The following is a 20,886-nucleotide window of genomic DNA, read 5'->3' on the forward strand; positions in this document are numbered from 1 at the left end:
GATAAAGTGGGGCCAGGAGAGATAGCATGGAGACCAGGCATCTGTCCTTCCTGTAGAAGGGTGGTGGCTCAGAACCCGGAATCCCATATGGTCCCCATGCCCACCAGGGACGTTCTCCAAGCATAGAGCCAGGAGCACCCTTTGAGCGCCACCAGGAGTGACCCAAAAGAAGCAAAAACAAATCAAATCAAATAAAAAAATTAAAACAAGACAAAACAAACAAACAAAAGAAACTAACAAGAATAAAAAAGAAAAGAAAAAAGAAAGAAAGAAAAAGGGGAGAAAGTGATACAGGAGATCACTTCACATTTGGGGAGAAACAGGATAAGAGGTAGTGTTATATAGGCTTATACTTATGATGAAAGATCTTTTGAGATCTTGTCTTTTGAGATTTCCTTGTGAGGTGTGGGGTCCAGGCAGGTAGGTCTTGGGTAGAGTTCTTGCAGTGTGGGTCCTTTGGAGCTAGTTCTGGTATCAAGCCACAGTCCACATTAGGAAGAGGTAATTAGGAGGGCCACACTGCATGAGTCTGTCAGGGTGTTGGTTGTATTTTCTTCCCGGGAACGAGGTGAGAGCTCGAGTGGGTGTCTCTTCACTTGGGTAGTGGGTACTGGCTCGTTGTGGTAGGAGGTCTTTCTTGGTGCCTAATGGATTAAGAGCTGAGGGTGAAGAGTTATAGTGTGGTGGGGATATCGGGTGTGGGATTGAGGGTTGAAAAAATAGTCAGATTTCTGGAGGAGGAGAGGGGATAGTATATAGGAGGGGTTATATAGGGTATAGGTAGTATGAGTTGTTTGTGGTTTAGGTTTGTCCCTTAAGGAGAATTCCTATCTCTGTGTGATCCTGCACACATATAAACATATAGAAGTTAGCTTAGGTGTATATTAATGCAGAGAGGTGTGGAGTGCAAGAGGTGTGCTGTGTACTAAGTATAGTACTTGTAAGGAAAGGAAACTAATAGATCAACTTTTGGGTATGTATAGGTTTCGTGTCTCAAGTACTGACCATTATGTTAGGGAGGTCTATCTATATAGGTGTTTACCCTTTTCAGTTTTGTCCACAGTACCCTATATGTCAGCTTTCCTTTCCTATAGGGGAGGTAACCATGTGGTTTTTATTTGACATAGATTGAGTTGATGATAGTGAGGAGGAAAAGGTGGAAGAAGAGGGAGACAAGAAGAGAGAATGGGGAAAACATGACAAAACAAAACAAACCAACAATCAAACACCAAAAACAACAAAAATACGAAGTAATGAGAAGAGAGGCTATAAGAGCAAGGGCATGTTAGTTTGGTTGAAAGGATTCGATGCTTGGGCCCTGTGGTAAAAATCTGTAGGTCTAGGTTGTTGCTTTGGTGATCTGGCTAGTCCTGTGCTTCAGGTCCTAAAAGAAGGCATAATCTAGAGATAAAAGGTATGTTAAAGAGTTTTATCTGGCCATTTTCATGCTTCAAGCATAGTATGGTGCCTCGTGTGACTGAGTACCGAGGTACCACCATAGGATGTTCACACTTTGTATCCAGGAACCCCTGGTACCGCCTCTGGAAACCTCACAGACAGGATGGGGGGAAGGGAAGAGGCAAAGGATGGTCTCCCACCTGGTGCTGCCTCTGGAAACCTCACCATTCTCATTCTTTGTGATGTGTGGCAATCTCTATGGTGTGAGATGGTATTTCATAGTTGTTTTGATTTGCATCTCCCTGATGATTAATGATGTGGAGAATTTCTTCATGTGCCTTTTGACCATTTGTATTTCTTTTTTATAGAAGTGTCTGTCCGTTTCTTCTCCCCATTTTTTGATGAGATTATATGTTTTTTTTTTTTCTTGTAAAGTTGTCAGTGCCTTGTATATTTTGGATATTAGCCCCTTATCTGATGGGTATTGGGTGAATAGTTTCTCCCATTCAGTGTGTAGCTCTTGTATCCTGGGCACTATTTCCTTTGAGGTGCAGAAGCTTCTCAGCTTAATATATTCCCATCTGTTAATCTCTACTTTCATTTGTTTGGAGAGTGGAGTTTCCTCCTTGAAGATGCCTTTAGTCTCAATGTCATGGAGTGTTTTACCTACATGTTGTTCTATATACCTTATGGTATCAGGTCTGATATCGAGGTCTTAATCGATTTGGATTTTACCTTCATACATGATGTTAGCTGGGGGTCTAAGTTCAATGTTTTGCAAGTGGCTAGCCAGTTGTGCCAACACCACTTGTTGAAGAGGCTTTCTTTGCTCCATTTAGGATTTCTTGATCCTTTATCAAAACTAGGCAATTGTATGTCTGGAGAACATTCTCTGAATATTCAAGCCTATTTTACGATATGAAGGTCTGTCTTTATTCCAATACCATGCTGTTTTGATAACTATTACAGACTCAAAACTAGAGTTGGTCTTATGCCAGAATAATTCAGGGGTATGGTTTTCCTTTATTTAGGCCAATGGCTTTTCCTCTCATATTTTTCTGGGCCTATGCAAATAACTGCCACACACACACACACACACACACACACACATACACACACACACCCCTTTTTACTGTAATTTTTATCTCTTATCTTTAAAAGAAGTAATCATTTTTTATTAGCTATCTTGAAAATTTTAAACTAAAATTGAATAAGTTAACCTAATATTAGTACAATATTTGGTTGTACAATATATAGAATGATAATGTAAAATGTTATTAAATCTTAATATCTCTCTAGATTTATATTCAATTAATTTAATTAAATTTGGGGCCACTTATGGCAATACTCAGGGTGTAATGCTGACTCTGCTCAGAGGTCACTTTTGCTGGTTCTCAAGGACCATATGGAGTTCCACGAAATGAAACTAATTCAGCACTTGCAAGGCCTGAACCTAATCTACTGTTCTCTCTCTATTCCCAGATTTAAATTCCTATTAGTTTCAATTTGCCAGATTATGACTTTATCAATTTTTTAAATTTTAATATATAAATTAATGCTGAAATTACACACTAACCCACTTCATTTCCTGTGGGGCATCACTGACTGTGTTAAAAAATCATGTATGGTAGGGCTCATAGCTTACTTATGGCAGTGCTTAGTAGAACATATGTGATGCTGGCAGCAGAACTGGAATCAGGTGTTAAACCATATGAAAGACAAAAAAGGTAAGTATTTTTACCTCTGTGAATGTCTCTCAAGCCCACTTTTTTTGAAGGCACCACTTAAAATATCACAATGTGCATTAATTACTTGATAAAAAAGACGCTATAGCAAAGCTAAAATACTTTAATTTACCATATAACACACTTATTTCCTCTTAGATTGTCTTGCAGTATTTCTCTAGTCAAGAAGAGGAAAACAGCATTTTTCTTTTGTTTATATGAGAAAAATGACCTTAGAATGAAAATACAAATATGTTTTCTTTCTTTCTTTCTTTCTTTCTTTTTCTTTCTTTCTTTCTTTCTTTCTTCTTTCTTTTTCTTTCTTTCTCTTTCTTTCTTTCTTTCTTTCTTTCTTTCTTTCTTTCTTTCTTTCTTTCTTTCTTTCTTTCTTTCTTTCTTTTCTTTCTTCTTTTTTTTTCTTTCTTTCTTTCTTTCTTCTTTCTTTCTTTCTTTCTTTCTTTCTTTCTTTCTTTCTTTCTTTCTTTCTTTCTTTCTTTCTTTCTTTCTTTCTTTTTCTTTCATCTTTCTTTTTTATTTATCTTTTTTTCTCTGTTTCCATCTCTTGTTTGTTGTTAATCATCTATTGCTTTGTTTATCATTTGTTCTTTGTATTTTAATGTGATGCCTAAGGATTTTTGCAGAATAATTTATCAGAGAATAATAATTTACCAGTCTTCTATTTTTTTTTTTTTTGGTTTTTGGGCCACACCCGTTTGACGCTCAGGGGTTACTCCTGGCTATGTGCTCAGAAATCGCCCCTGGCTTGGGGGGACCATATGGGACGCCGGGGGATCGAACCGCGGTCCTTCCTTGGCTAGCGCTTGCAAGGCAGACACCTTACCTCCAGCGCCAACTACCCGGCCCCATAGTCTTCTATTTTTATTTGAAAAATAATTTATCATTGAGTATTAGATATTGGCTTGTTCTTCAAGCATGTATTCTTTCTTGAACCCACCATATGTCTCCCTCAAACATATTTCTAAGTCAGTTTCTATAAAAATAACCTTATTCCTCACAAAAAATAGATTCTGTCAAATATGTTTTACTCATATGATATTTTATAGTAATATATTTCATATGCTTAACCAATATTGTATTCTTGAGATGAATTGGATTTGTTCATTATATATGTAATTATACCATATTACTGAATTGTGTTACTAATAATGCTTCATTTTTTTCTTTTGCTTCAAAAAGTACTGTTCTATGGAGCTTAATTCATTAATTGCTTTTGAAAGCAAAGAACATTTAACATAAATTTTGCAACTTTTTTACTTTTATAGTTTTTATACTTTTTTACTTTTTACTTTTATAGTTTTTATAGTTTTTATAGTAAAAAATATAGATGCAAAAAATTTAACACATACAATTTGCTGAATTTTGCATTCCTATGTGACTTTTATCACTGTGATAGTTTTACTTAGATGAGTGTTTCAACCTATTCTATTATTTTTTCATTTAACAATACCAATTCTTTTTTTAATATTTAATACAACTAGTCTAGATATAGAGATTTGTGGCTGGAGAGATAATACAGAGAGTAGAGCAATTTTCTTGCATGCAACCTATCTTGATTCAATCCCTGCCACTCCATGTTTGATACATCACCAGGAAGGTAACTTGAGGAAAGAGTAAATAATAATCCTTGAGTACTTCTGGGTGAGACCTCAAAACAAAATAACTTATAGGCCTGGAATGTGATATATTAATATACTTTTTATTATTCACTTATTTGTTAGTGGTATATTAAGTATTTGTATTTCTTCTTAAATCAATTATGGAATTTCATATATTTCTATGCTCTTTATGCAAGTTTTTCAACATTTACTTAAAACTCAGAGTTTCTGTAAGATCTTTCTCACATGGCCCTCTCTCATTTAGTCAAAGTATTATCAAAATATTTTTCATCTATTTGAAGAAGTTACATAAAATTTATAATTCCTTTTCTTTTCTTTTTGGACCACACTGGGCTGCAGTCAGGGGTTACTAATGGTTCTGCACTCAGAAATCATTCCTGGCTCGGGATATCATATGGGATGCTGGGAATTGAACCCAGGTCTGTCCTGAGTCAACCTAGTGCTAGGCAAAAATTCTATTGTTGTGCTACCACACCAGGCCCTCATTTTCTATGTTATTTACTTATATTTGATTAGCTCATATTCTTCTTTAACTTTAACCATATATAATACTCATCAGATTTTATTCACTCTTTATTACTCACCTCAACAAATGTAAGTTTTGTAGTAAGGTTTTTCATATTTCTTTGTTATATTTTATACACTTAACACTAAGAATCTCTCTATAATTTCTTCTATAATAACTTATCTGATTTAGAAGTATGCTTTGTCTAATATTAATTTTGATATTTCTGTTCTCTTAGGGTTTTTATTTCTATAAACTTTTTAAAATGTATTTTAATATTTCATTTAATATTATAATATCTTAAGTTATTTATGTTTTAATATTTTAATATTTTAACTTATTTAGCCATGACTATAAAATTTCCTTTAAGTATAAATAGATAGTTGTCTTATTTTACCATACTTTAAAATTTAGCTTCCAATTAAGTTGTATAATCCACTAGTATTAACATGAATAGTACATTACACTTCAGATATTTATTACATCTTTATCCTACATTCAAAATTTTATATTTCATGCTATCAGTTGAATTCTTAATCAATTTTCAACTTGTCTTAGTTATTTTCTTATTTGTTCATTTACCTTGATTTATTGCAAGTTTATACTAATAATTTTGTTTATTTTTTATTATATGCTTCTTACCTATATACTCGAGTATAAGCCGAGTTTTTCTGGCACAAAATTTATGCTGAAAAACCCGAACTCAGCTTATACTCGGGTCATACAGGTTATTTGATTGGGTGCAGTCACCAAAGTAAATGCACGTAGTCTCCAGTCGTCTTCTGTTGTCTCCTGGAAAGGGTGGTGCTTCAGCTCAATCCACAAGTTGCAGCAGCAGCAGTAATGATGATATCTGTGAACTCAATAATGATGACAATGTCTATGCTGACACTCTCACATCAGATAGAGCTGAAGCTTTGTTTGACATACAGATGATGATGAAGAAGAAGAAGAACAAGAACAAGAAGAACAAGAACAAGAACAAGAACAAGAAGAACACGAAGAACAAGAAGAAGAAGAACAAGAAGAACAAGAATAAGAACAAGAACAAGAAGAACAAGAAGAAGAAGAAGAAGAAGAAGAAGAAGAAGAAGAAGAAGAAAAGAGAAAGAAGAAGAAGAAGAAGAAGAAGAAGAAAAGAAGAAGAAGAAGAAGAAGAAGAAGAAAAAGAATCCAGTTTGAAGGATTTTAAACTTTGTGATTTAACTTGATTACTTGTTAAGCTACAGTTTTCTGCACTTTATTTAAAGTTCTAAAGTTATTGTTGCTAGTTTAGTTTTTCTTTAGCAATAAATATTGAAAAACATTTAACCACCGATTCCTCAATTATTGTAATTGTTTTGGGTATATATTTTTATGTTAGGAATTTACCAGTGGCAGCTGAAGTTTTTACCTCGGCTTATACTCAAGTCACTAAGTTTTCCCAGTTTTTAGGGTAAAATTAGGTGAATTGGCTTATACTCACATATATACAGTATGTTAAAATTCCTTTATTTTATTATATTATCTTTTTAATATTATACCCCTAAGTAATATAAACCATGTATTTATCATTTATAATTTTTATCCAATTTATATCAAAAAGCTTGAGACATATTAAAATTATAGAATGTGATCTATTAACACTACCTATTAAATTCTTATGCAAACATTAAATCTACTTGCAATATCATGTAATAGTTATATTATATATTCTTCATTCCTTTACTTTATTAGTCAGCAATCTTTATTTACTCTCTATCTCTATGTTTTAGCATCCTGAGATATAAATGACAAATAAGCATATGATATTTTTACTTCTTTTTATTGACATAATTTTTTCTGGTTATTAAAGTTGTAGCTTGTAAATATTGCTTCTTTTGTTGCTGAATATTATTTAAATATATGGGCATACTAGTTAGAAATTCAGTTTGATTTTAATGTATTTTGATGTTAATTTATTTGAACTTATTTGTCTGGAATTTATTGTAATTATTGAATGCGTAGATTCATATCTTTCATTAAGATTCAAAAGTTTGTGGCTATAAAAATAGCTTGATATTTTAAAGCACTGTCTTGCATCTTGCCAATCCTGATTCTTATCAGTCCTAAAGGAACTATATATGGTTATCTGATTATTTGTCATGTAATACATCTTGTGTTCTAGACCAGAAATATCCCCTGAGTACTTTATACTCGGGGTTATAAATATATTTTATACTCGGTATTATAAATAATAACCAGAAACCCCTCCCTACAAAAATGTGATGGGATTAAATGCAACTTTGTAATGTGCCATATTCTAATGAACAATCCTTTCATTTGTTGATTAATGGTTTCTCTTCTTTGACCATAAGCAACTGAGCATTATGAATCTAGGTGTTGATCTTATTTGTGTGATTCCATATAGAGTTTATTGAGTTTATTGAGTTACCTAAATGTGAATATGTTTGTTCAAAAGCAATAGAGAATCTTCATAGCATGAAAGCACCCACAGAGAGAGATTGTTGGGGTTAAGAATTTGGATTCCAGTTGGGTGTGGTATACAAGTAATTTTAGAAATAAAGTCAATTATCTGAAATTGCATGCTTTCATCAATATTAAAAACAATTTGCAGTGTGGATTTGTAGTCATGTTAAATTCCTGCATTTAAAGAAGGTGTATTTGAATTTATTTACTATATATTTTCTTCTTCTTTTCTCTGATTCTGTTACAGTAGAAAATGAAGGGAAGGTGATTCTTTATTATTTCAACAATTTATTCTGATTAAATATGGAATAAGGAAACATTAGTTTGTTCCTCCCTTCTCACACAGCTTCTTGAATTTTCTTCTGGAACATATCAACTATTGAAAATAAATATTTTATTTCCCTGTATATAGTCCATTTGCATGGTATTTTCTTGAGACACTCACTATCCTGTCCAAAAACAAAGAGTTTATAATCTCCTATTATTGATGATACTTGTATAAACACTATATATAGTTTCAGTCAGAGCTCACATCTCAGCAGAAAGATTGTTTATTTAACAAAAATGCTGACACAACCCTCCTCATATAAGCTAATAATACATGTGAGGCCAGAGAGAGCTCTGAAAATCTTTGCATTGGCATCATGCTGCCTTTTCACATCCCCAAAGAAAGGACATATTTCTTTTGGTTTACCACATACATCTTTTTTAAAACACTAAACTTTCAGAGAAAAGTGAGGAAACAGCATGACATATGCTCTCTGGGGCTATATAAAAGTTTGCAGTGCATTAGAATTGCTATTAAAGAAGCATCTGTTGACATGAATGGGCACTCAAATTAAATCTATGAGCAATGACAAATAAAATAAGATGGGTTTAGAACTTTCGACTATCTCACTTTGTCTCATACTGCTTCCTTTTGACAAAACTCTAGATGGCATGCACATTGGTTGTAATCAAACAGTGATTATGTTCTTTCAATTTAGTGTCATAAAAGTAAAACTCAACCGGTGAGTAAAGGATGTAATTGATATTTTAAAAACTACATAAATATGAGCCAGAAAGAGAGTTTAAAGATCTGGGTTCTTTGTATTGTTTACAGGAGGTCTAGATTCAAACCCTGGCACTAAGAGATCTCCTGATGGAGATCCATCTCCTGATGAGTGAACCTTTGAACAGAAGCACTGTACCAAAGGAAGCCCCTGAACACTGCCAGGGACAGTTCAAAAGCAAAATAAATTTCCTAAATTAAGACACTTTTGTGTTTATACTGCCTTAAAACATTTTAGTGTTATTTTTGCACTTAGCAATCATTTTGTACTATATAAATTTGTGAATTTTAGAAGACAAGAAATTGAGTTCTCTTTTAGAACATGAAACTGAAACTCATAGAAGTGGCTTTATAAAATCATAGAAAAATAATAAGTAAACAGCCAAAACAATTCAAGTTAATGTAATTAATTTTCTATTTATCTAACTTTGAATTCACCACATATGCATTAGGATCACCTAGGTCTCAGAAAGCAGTCAATCAAGAATCAATGTTAGTTATAATTTATCACAAAATAATGGATGATCTGGAAAACAGCACAGTGGATTAAATAAATATCAAATATACTTTTATATAATATTGTCACTGATAGTAAAAGTGACAATTGGTGAAAGAAATATCAGTAAATTAATATTGTTATAGGCTTTACTATTGAACATCATGAGTGATTTAGAAACATAGCAATCATTATTTTCCAAAACATTTTATTAATTTACACCTTTTAAAAAGCTATTTGTGACTTTCTTGAAATGCTGAAATTCTATAGGCTTTAAAATACACAACATGTCTCCCTTAATAGTGGTTCTCTAGAAACCCGCAGACATACTTATACTTTAAATTAATCTCCCTTGCTTCATTTCTCCTTATATCAGAACAAACAAGAAATACTGTGCATCTTGGGAGGTAAATTATGGTTTAAAATATGCTGATATACCCCAAAGTCTGAAACGTAAATTAATCACTGCTTATGAAAGTAATTTCCAGGCATTCTGTGTTCTTCAGCTCAAGGGCTTTAATCAGGATGACTGCACATTTCAACTCTAGCAAATGAGCACTAGTAAAAACATTTGGGTAAGTGATATAATACTGGAAACTGATTTTCTCTTTGAATAAAACTTTGGGACAAAATTAGATTATATAAATTAAATAGCATTTGTTTTATTGAAATTAAAGACCTGTATGGTTACACAAATTAAGTTTTAAATTTTTCTCAAAAATTAAGCAATTTTAATCATATCGAGACTAGTCCCAATTTTTGTTTCTCTCAAATTTGATGGTCTTAGTGTGCTATTCTGGAATTTCTGCTTACCTCGGGTTGGGCATTTGCTTTAAGACTATTGTAGCCATTTAGATCCATCTACTGGAAGATCCAGTCAGTGTATATTTATATTAGCCACAGCCTTAAAAATATTTTTTTTTATTTTTGGGCTATACCCAGTGACCCTCAGAGGTTACTCCTGGTTATGTGCTCAGAAATCGCTCCTGACTTGGGGACCATGTGGGATACCGGAGGATTGGAGCATGGTCAGTCCTAGTTTAGCATGTGCAAGGCAAACACCCTTGTGCCACCACCCTGGCCCAAAGAATAATTTTTTATAAATTGGCTTGAGTCAAATAACTGCTGAGTGTAGGTTTTAATATTTTATCTTACCTAATATCTTTCATCCTCTTTCCTACTTGATAGCTGGACATTGCATTTCCCTTTGAATTTTCATTTTTTATTCTTCTAATGCCACACTAAATCACTATGGAATATATTCCCAGTTCTTTTCAGCCCGGCGATTTCCCCCTTTATTTTGTTATCAATCTACATCATATATTTAACCTTATTTGGTAGTGTGAATCTTTCAAATACATGAAAAATCTTTTTGAAACTGTGTTTATTCCAATTGCTTTATCATTATTATTTATTATCAGGTCAGGTCATTCAATAATACCAGATATGTTATCTACAATTGAGTTACACTATTGCTTATAGTGTAAAAAACACTAATAAAAATCAAAGCATCTTATTTAAAAGAAAAATAAAGTTAATAGGTTGAATATGTGGGTAATAATAAGTAATATATACCTAAGTTCTCAAACTTTCATTGCTATTTGAAAAAACTGAAAGAGTTTTGAAATGTCTTTCTTTTGGGGGGTACACCTGGTGACATTCAGAGGTTACTCCTGGCTATGCAATCAGAAATATCTCTTGGCTTTGGAGACCATATGGGACTGGAATGCGTTTTTAATAGTTTTAATAATATGAATGGAGACTAGACCACAGCCATGGCAATTGTAGCAAAATATTCTAAGATTGGACATCTCAGCATCAACATTATTATGTTTAAGTGATACAAGTGTAAAATTGACTTAAAAAAAACCCACTGATGTAAATCAAAATGTCTTAAACTTTTCCATTTTAACACTATTTTTCTAGGAAATACTTTTACATTCCAAGATACTTAAAGTGGGCATACAAATAAAATATTACTAAGAATATCATAAATTATTTTTTAAAATCTGAGGGATAGGTGTCAAAATGAAGGATCACTGGATTCTACAGAAATTTTATCCTTAGTTTCCATAACGAGGCCAGAGTAATGCTGGTTAGAGTATTACTCACCCAGCTTCCATCCCTTGTACCACATATGGTTCTCCAGTAAAGAAACTGATATATCTGAGGGTATTATGTTGAGTAAAAGTAGGAATGTTACACTGGTGAAGGGGGGTGCTCTGTTTATGACTAAAATCTAACTATAATCTAACTATAACTAACTCTAACTATATCTATAATCTAACTATAACTAAACTTTTTTATTTGTCTTATTTTCTTAATCATTATGGAACCTCTCCTTCAGGCCTGTTCACCTGAGGCTGAACGCCTAGCATTGGATAAGCTCACTAATATCTGTTATATAAAACCACAATACTTGGTAATGAAAGGTATCAAAAACTTCCCAAAATAAACAAGTTTAGCTAGAGAGATGATGGTTGGAGGGGAAGTGCAGATAAAAATCTAAGGATCTTAATATATATTAATGAAATGCCTTTATTTGTCACCCCTCAGAGAGAAGACAACTTCAGAGATTTTACCTTAAGATTAGTTAGCATTGGTTAGGAATTCGTTATCTGCCCTTCTTCCTATTATTGATTATTCCTGAACAATAAATGTCCTAAGTGGAGGACAGTCCCATGAAGCTGGGAGCCCCAGACCTCATCCTTTCCTCTTTTATATTTGTCTTATTTTCTTAATCATTATGGAACCTCTCCTTCAGGCCTGTTCACCTGAGGCTGGACTCCTAGCATTGGAAAAGCTCACTAATATCTGTTATATAAAACCACAATACTTTGTAATGAAAGGTATCAAATGACAGAAAATCTTGCTAGCTGAAAAAAAGAACTAAAAAAGAATGTCAAGCAAAAGGGAAAAGCAGTGGGACCTAAGCAATAGCACAATAGATAGGACATTTGCCTTGCACTTGGCCTACTAGGACAGATCTGGGTTGGATTCCTAGCATCCTATATGGTCCCACAAGCCTGTCAATGGTGATTTCTCAGTGCAGATCCTGGAGTAACTCTTGAGTATAGCTGAGTATGGACCAATACTCCCCTAAAAAGTGGGGAGATTGCAAAATATATGACATTGTAAAGGCTCATATAAGTTTTGCTGGTGACTAAGTAAATTTGTACCTTAAACCTTAAGTACCAACACCCCAGTTATCACCAAGAGTGATCCTTAAAAGACAAGCCAGGAGCAGGTCCCCTTTACTGACTGGTATTACTCTTCCCCTCCCCAAATATTATATGCTGGAATTCACTTTATAAATTATAAATAATTATTTATAATATAAATATAAATTATAAATAGTTGAATTTAATTGTAGTAAACACTAACTAATAATGTTTTTTACTTTTTCATCCCTTTATTGAGCCCTCATATAATGTGCACTAATATGTGTAGTGACATAGGTCCCACACACAAAGCACTTGCTCTCCAGGGGTCTCAAACTCGTGGCCCGCAGGTTGCAAATGGCCCTCCATACATTTTGTGGCCCTGCCCTAGAGGAATCTTTTTTTTTGAAATTTTTTTCTTTATTTAAATATAAATTATAAATTGTTTGATTTAATTGCAGTAAACACTAACTAATAATGTTTAAAAAATTTTTTGGTCTCTGGTAGTTCTGATAGTCAACACTAAATGAATTGTCCAGTATCTTGTGTCAGATTGATTACTAATATGCAGTTAAAAATCTCAGTTTATTACCATGAAAGCACCAAGGGGAGAATGAACCTGAACGGAGTCTATAGTTAATCCCATGACAATATACTCCAAGGGTGGAGAAACCCCATATCTCTAAGGCCAAGTGAATTCCTTTTCGAATGACCCCAATATTTACTGTGCTATTGCAGGAGGTAAAAAATGGCAAAAAGCACAAAACATTTTTATATATATTATTTTTTTAATTACTCATTTTTTTTATTATTTTTTATTTTTATTTACCTATCTACTTCTGTCGATTTCCTTGTTTCGGTGTGGTTATTGAAGTTGTTGTCCCCATTTACATTTATGTTTTTTCCTTCTTTTCTTTTCTTTCTTTATATGCCCTGCCATGTTTTTTATCTCAAGACCATGGCTATTTTTGTGGTGCTTATCGTTGTTATTGTTGGAGTGCTCAAGGGACATTTGACACTTCTTTTTGTACTGTTGGGGTGTTACACCTTATTTTTCTCCTTCGTCTCTCAAACCAATGATGAGAGCCTCTAGAAGGATCCCGCCCATTTTCAGCGTATTAGACTTTTACCCCAGTTTATTACTTTTCTCTTCTTCAAACAAAACCACATAACTTGAACTATCTAGTCCTGCCTCCCAGTTAGAGGGGGAAATAAGGGAGGCACCAAGACCAAACAGGTGCAAGACTACTAAGTAGTAAACTAGGTACAGAGGGGACCACATTTCTAGCAGCCCGGGGGTGAGGGAGGAGGATTTGGGAGGTAGGACGAAAATGGAGGTGTAGGGAGGACAAATCGGTGATGGTAATCCCCCTGATTTTATGTAAATATGTACCTAAAATATTATTGTCAACAATATGTAAGCCACTATGTTCAAAATAAAAATTATATTTAAAAAATATCATTCAGAATATATCAATCCTGAAAACATCTGCATGTACTTGCCTGCGACCCCCGGAGGGGGACCCCCGACCTGCGGGAGTGGTTGGTTAAGGGTCGCTAGTTATTCGCAGGTTTCCCGAGCAGATCCGGTCTTATGCTGTAATAGAACTGTGAGAGGTTAATAGAAACAGGCTTAAGACAACTGATGCTGTTCAAAAGCGAAATTTATTGGGATACACACTGTTTATATAGAAAATGCATAAAGGGAGGCGTGCTCAGCCTGTCAATCAGGCCTGAGGCAAAGGTAATGTCCAAATAAGGCATAGGGCTAGCAATACCTGTTACAAATTTCTATTGCTTTATCTTAACTACATATTTTCTATGTATCATAATAGCATAAAATGGGGAGGGGGGAAAACTAGCAGTAACTAGGTCAAGCTTTTCACCACAAAATGTTCCAACCTGCATGTAAACTGAGGGCCCACCAAGGTGTTAAAGAGGGCATACCAAGGTGTTAAAATTCAACAGGACGTGTCTTTAAAGCTAATTGGTTCTGGCTATAGTTGCCAGGGTCTTAGATGTTATCTCACTTCTCCAAGCTATCTGGTTGAAAACTTCTAAGTTTTTTCAAGTTTTTGTGGTGAGCTATTTCCTTTGAGCTCTGGCTTATGCTAAACCACATAAAGACAGGAGAGAAAAATGTCTCAGAAACTTCAATTTGCTCTAGATCCATGCAGCTTCCCACAGTTTCCCCCTTCTCTGTATAGGAAAAGCAAAAGAAAGTTAGTGGGTGGAATGCCTGTCTTAGGTTACTTGATGTGCTTCCAATTCTGGGCATGGCATAGACAGTATCTAATTATTCTGGCCAGAGAAGTTTTGCAGGTGAGTAGCCATGCTGCCTCCAGAGATTGGCATCAAGCTATCCCCGTCTTAAGCATTTCCACAGCCGGGAGCATAGAGAGCGTGGGCGTTTAGCCATTGCTTCAAACTCCAAAAAACTCAAAGGTTGGAGCGGTGGTTGCTCCTGATGATCTTCAGGGTCATACTGGGAAAGAAACTGATATTGGATACTTACAGAGCGTTTTGAAGCTTCCTCAACTGAGCTTTTAACAAAGTTAATTATGCGCCTAAATGCCCAGGGGCCAAAGGAAATCACCAAAATAAAGCCAATAAAAGGCCCTAAAAGTGAGGGCAATAAGGTAGATAGCCAAGGAGAAGTGGAGAACCAGTTTTGATACCAAGACTCATCTTTTTCTCTTTTCTTTTGTCTATCTTCTAAACTTTCTTCTACTCTTCTAATGCTATCTTCTACAAGTCCTAACTTGTCTTTAAAAAAGCAACATTCTTCCTTTAAGGCGGCACAAACCCCTCCCTCTCTTAAAAGAGCAAGATCTAAACCACGACGGTTTTGAAGAACAACTTCTGCTAGGGAACTGACTGTCTCTTTAAGATGTTTAAGTCCTTGTTTGAGCTCCCGGATGTCAGCATCTACAGCACGAGACAGTTGGTTAAAATTATGCTGGGAGCTAACAAGAGAATATATGCCTGTTCCTGCACTTGCAGCACCTAGGCCAAGCAACACTGCAATAGTGACAGCTGTAATGGGTTCCCTTTTGTGCCTAAGAAGAGAACTGGTAGAAGAAAAGAGCAAATCTTCTTTGGGCCTTATGGAAAGGCGGGGCATAAGGAGGATCAAGACACAATAATCTTTGTGAGATAAAAACAGGTTAGTGGCAATAATGGGAGTTAAACCTGTAGCACAAGCAAAATATGTGGTATTTGGGGAAATAACATATTGGGTACGATTTGAAACAACATAGGTTTGATTACAAGTATCAAGTAGCTGAACTGGAGGGAGCATATTAGGGCTTAAAAGGCAGAGTCCAATGCCAACAATTTGGCCAAGAGTTATACTTTGGTTAGGGTCCAGATCCCAAAAGGCATAGCGTTCAGAGTTAGTGGGGATAGGGTTACCAAAAACTGCAACACCTTCATAAAAGGGAGGTTGGGGAGAATAGCAAATCCAGCATTGTTCATAAGCAGGATCAGATAAGGCGGCAGCAGTTGCATTTACCATATTGAAGATGAGCTGTGAAGAAGGGATGGGGCCAGACGGAATGGTTGGCTGAAACATGGGAGAGTCACGCTGGTTGGAGGGCTGATTAGAAGATTTTGAGGCTTGTTTTGACTTGTATGCTTTTGCTTTCTTTGGGCGGTTGGCTTTTGAAGCATCTGCAGCTGGAGCAGGGTTGTTGTGTGAAAGCAAAAGAGAATTAGGTCCTATAGCAAGAGGTACAAGGTGGGGAGGTTCCTTTAAAAGTTTGATGGAGAAAAAGAGTCCAGGGTAACCATACGTGTATAAGCGAAGTCCCCAAGTAACTGGGTTGGTCCAGGAGAATTGTCGTCCAGCAGAGGTAAAGGAAATGATGAGTGGGTTGCACCAGCGATAGCAGTCGGGAGGTGATGGACGGGGACCACGCTTGATTGTAATGTAGTCCCAGGAGGAGGTTGGTTTCCAGTAGACATCTCCAGCAGTTTCACAGCCCCAAGAGGGACAGAAAAACTCTGACTTAGAATCACACCGGCGGCTGAGGACTCGATTTGGGTGCGAGCTTGGGCAAATGTAGATGGGATGGTCGCCTAACTCTGTGCGGCCAGAAGGGTTGTGGCAGCCTGCATAGCGGCCTCTACGTCGGCTCATGGTTCTGGTGTTAACTGGTTTTGGCTGTGGTGCAAAATGATTGGGCGTGCCCCAGCCTGGTATTCCCAAGGCAAGAACGCAGAAATCAACATGCAAATCAGGCCAGGGGATGGTGGGAGCAAGTTTGGAGGTGGCGTTGGCAATATCACCAGCTTGATTAATAATGAGCCATGTGTAATTAAAAATTTGATAAGGGGAGCCATGAAGAAATGCAGGCAGGGCACAAAAATTAAAAATCAAAAGGGGAAGGAAAAATGGTGTTCGCCAGGACATCATCGTCTTGCAAGGCAGAGGTTGTCAATTCAGGATTGGGCAATGTGGATGGGTTAGCAGCTTCTGTGGAAAAAGCAGAAAGATCCTCAGGGGCGCTTTCCCTGGGTGGGTTATATAGCTTAACCAGTCTTTCTGGAAGCCAGCGCGTTTCATTGTTGTCTGTATTGTGCACGCAGGCATGTCCTTTACCCCATATAAGAACAGGGTGAGAACCTAGCCATCGGCCAGTATAAACATCTTTCCAAAGAACTTGTTGAAAGTTTGTTTGTGTGGAGGTGTGCCATAACCGATCAGCTGCGGATCGGCCTGCAGCATCTAAGGAAAGAAAATTGAGCACAAAAAGTGCATGGTTTAAAAGGAGGCGATGTTTGCCTCTGCGAGCATACAAGGTTTCACTTTCAGATGACAATTTAAAGAGCATATTTTTAAGGGTTAAATGAGCACGCTCAATTATACCTTGGCCCTGGGGATTTAGAGGAATCCCAGTGATGTGAGTGATGCCAAGTTTTGCACAAAAATCTTTAAATTTGGTACTGCTATAGCCTGGACCATTATCTGTTTTGATAGATGATGGTGTAGGCAGGATGGTGAGACAGTGTAAAATGTGAGCGATAACATCACGGGTGGCTTCGCCAGTATGGAGGGAGGCACAAAGAAAGCCACTGTAAGTATCAATGGTGACATGAATGTATTTCAGATTGCTAAAAGGGGCAAAGTGAGTAACATCCATTTGCCAGAGCTCACCGGGCACTAGACCACGGGGGTTGACGCCTGTACAAGGCTCAGGCAAAAGTGAAAGGCAGGCTTTGCAAGACTTTACAATTTCTCTAGCCTGCTCTCTGGTGATGGAGAATTTTAGCCTGAGTGTTTGAGCATTTAAGTGATGGAGAGTGTGGGCTTGCTGGGCAAGTTGAAGTGCAGTGGGTTGATTGAACACAGGCAAAAGCCGTGTAGCTAGGTCTACTGCTGAATTGCCTTCAGATAGGGGCCCAGGAAGGTTGGAGTGGGCTCTAATGTGAGAAACAAAAAACGGCTGGGTGCGATGCAAAATAAGTTGTTGAATTTCTGAAAAAAGAGCAGCTGCAGGGGTGGAGGGTTTAATAAAGGGAACTGTTTCTAAAACAGGAAGAGAGGCAGCAATGTAACAACTATCAGTGTACAAGTTAAAAGCTTGTGAGATTTGCTGGAAAATATGAACAACAGCCGAAAGCTCTACGAGTTGGGCAGACTGATAGTCTGTAGGGAACTGATGCACAGTGCCATCGACAGTAAAGGCAGCCAAGCCAGTGGAGCTGCCGTCTGAAAACACGAGGGAGGCATTAGGGATGGGCTGAAGTTTGGTAATTTTTGGAAAAACTACTGGATGAATTTTTAAAAACTGTAACAATTTATCAGGTGGATAGTGGTTATCAAGCTCTCCTTGAAATGTGGAGGCAAAAATGGTCCATTCTTGCTGATGTTGTAGGAGCCACTGAAGTTCAGGTTTAGTATAAGGTATGATGGCTTTTGTTGGTTGGCAGCCAAAGAGTTTAACAGAAGTTTCACAGCCTTGCTGTAATAATTGTACCACTAAGTGGGGATAAGTGGCTAAAACTTTAGAGGGTGTGGAGGATAAATGGATCCAATACAAGGGGGCAGATTGCCATAAAACACCAGTGGGTGTTAGAATGGTGGAACAAATAATGAGAAGAAGAGGTTGTTGGGGATTATAAGTGGTTATAAGTTGGGCTTGAATAGCAGTATTGACTAAGGACAGTGAATTTAAGGCTTGTGGAGTGAGCTGTCTTGCACTGTTAGGATCAGAGTCACCTTTTAAAATATCAAAAAGAGGTTTAAGGTCTCCTGTGGAGAGTTTGAGATAAGGTCTTAGCCAATTGATGTCACCTAGCAGGCGTTGAAAGTCATTTAGGGTTTTAAGATGTTGGGTACGAATTTGGACTTTTTGTGTTTTAACCTGATTAGGGAGCAACTCAAATCCTAAGAACAAGTGTGGGGGATGAATTTGAATTTTTTCTTGGGAAATAGAAAACCCTTTTTGTTGCAAGGTAGAAATAATGTGCTGTGCAGCATTTTGGAGAGGCATTTTCTCGGGACTTGCCAATAAAATATCGTCCATATAATGAATAATATAAAGGGAAGGGTATAACTTTCTAAAGGGGTCAATAATAGAGGCAACATACTTTTGACACAAGGTTGGGCTATTAGCCATGCCTTGGGGCAAGACTTTCCAATGGTAGCGAGGGTTAGGACCTACGCAGTTTGTAAGAGGGACAGAAAAAGCAAAACGTTTGCAATCATCTGGGTGCAAAGGGATGGAAAAGAAGCAATCTTTGAGATCTAAAACAATTTTAAAGGTGTCCTTAGGAATAGCAGAAGGGCAAGGGAGGCCAGGTTGGGTGGCTCCCATAGGAACCATAGTTTTGTTAATTTCTCTTAAATCATGCAAAAGTCTCCATTTTCCAGATTTCTTTTTAATAACAAAAATTGGCGTGTTCCAGGGAGAAGTGGAAGGTTCTATATGTCCAGCAGTGAGCTGCTCCTGCACAAGCTGCTGTGCTGCAGTTAATTTTTCTGTAGTTAAAGGCCACTGGCTTACCCAGACTGGGGTGTCATTGAGCCAAGTAATTTTGTCTGCTGGGTGTGCAGGGGAGGCAGTGACCTCTACTGAAAATTTTGGAGGGCATTGTTAAACCCAAGGCCTGCTTTATCAAATTTGGGAACAGGTTGGATAGGTTGAGAGATGCCTTGCAGGTTCTTTCCAAGGCCTTTAGTTGGAGTATAACCTTGATTAAGCATTTGTTGAATGACAGCAGGATTTTTACATTTCATAACATATATGCCCATTTGTTCCATGATATCACGGCCCCACAAATTGATTGGGAGATCTGGAATAATATAGGGACGAACAAGACCTGTGTCTCCATCCTCATCTTGCCACAAAAGTTTATTGGCACTGATAAGGACTTTTTTAACTGATCCTGCAATGCCTGAAACATTGTCAAAAGAAGAAGTAGTAGGCCAATCAGGGGGCCAGTCAAGGGGAGAGAAGCAGGTGGTATCTGCCCCTGTATCCAACAATCCAACAAATGGTTTGCCTTGGATGGTTAGGGTTAAAGGGGGCCTGGCACGACACATGGCCTGAATCCAAAAAACTTCAGAGGAGCCAGGAGATGAAGCTCCACGGCTTTCTGCTAGTGCAGGAAATTGGGTGTCTAAAGGAAGGGGCAATGCCTTGGGCAATTCTTTGACCGGGACAATTGCACAGGATAAAAAGGGGCTACAGCAAGGCGAATAATTTCCCCAGTGTAGTCATTGGTCCACTAGGGAGGGTTGTACAATTAGGCCTTTAATGGTGGCTGAGGCTCTGCCAATTATCATAAAGAATGTATTTGGAGGAGGAGGGCCAAAAACAACCGGTGGGAATTGGCTGGACACCTCCTACTGGAGTTAATATCCTTGGGGAGGAGGCGCCGAGGTCCAGTCCTGCGCTGCCTGGGTGGCCCTGACAAGGGAGGTTGCTGAGGGGGCAACATACTGCGAGGGACCAGAGGTTGAGTGCATGGGCACCTGTTTGGGGCAGGGTTTGAGAGAGGGCTGCAAACTGGTTTGGCTGAGATTGCTGGGCAACTGACTGTTGTTGGGCCGGCTGTTCCCGAGGCCGGCTGGAAGTTGGTTTAAGCTGGGGTCCGGGGCTGACCCGCTGCCCGGTTTCCCTGAACCGGAGGCAGGGGGTTGCCATCAATGTCAGTGTTGGAACGGCAAACAGCTGCCCAATGTCTGCCTCGACGGCATCGAGGGCAGAGGGATGGGCGAGGGTTTAGTAGTGCCTGTTTGCATGGCTGGAGGCTTGCTTTTGAGGGCAGTGGGAAGGCAAAATGGCCAGGTTACCCACATTGGAAGCAAGTTTTTCCTTTATTTGGCCTTGAAAGGCTACTAGAGCCTTGGTGACTTTTATGGACAAAAGGATCAGGCATCTCGACATAATGAAATCATATCAAGCATGGACTTCCCCTAAGGTTGCCACGAAGGATGCTTTTGCAAGCAGGGTTTGC

General features: G+C 37.4%; 1 protein-coding gene across 1 annotated transcript; it reads right to left on the bottom strand.

The window, feature by feature from the left end:
• Positions 1 to 19,495: 19,495 nt before the first annotated feature.
• On the bottom strand, positions 19,496 to 19,969 carry LOC126017088 (endogenous retrovirus group K member 7 Pro protein-like). The gene has a single exon (XM_049779091.1). It carries the CDS (start codon positions 19,967 to 19,969, stop codon positions 19,496 to 19,498), a length of 474 nt encoding a protein of 157 aa, XP_049635048.1.
• Positions 19,970 to 20,886: the final 917 nt, after the last annotated feature.

The sequence above is a fragment of the Suncus etruscus genome, chromosome 1 (assembly GCF_024139225.1).
Source record: "Suncus etruscus isolate mSunEtr1 chromosome 1, mSunEtr1.pri.cur, whole genome shotgun sequence".
NCBI classification, from domain to species: domain Eukaryota; kingdom Metazoa; phylum Chordata; class Mammalia; order Eulipotyphla; family Soricidae; genus Suncus; species Suncus etruscus.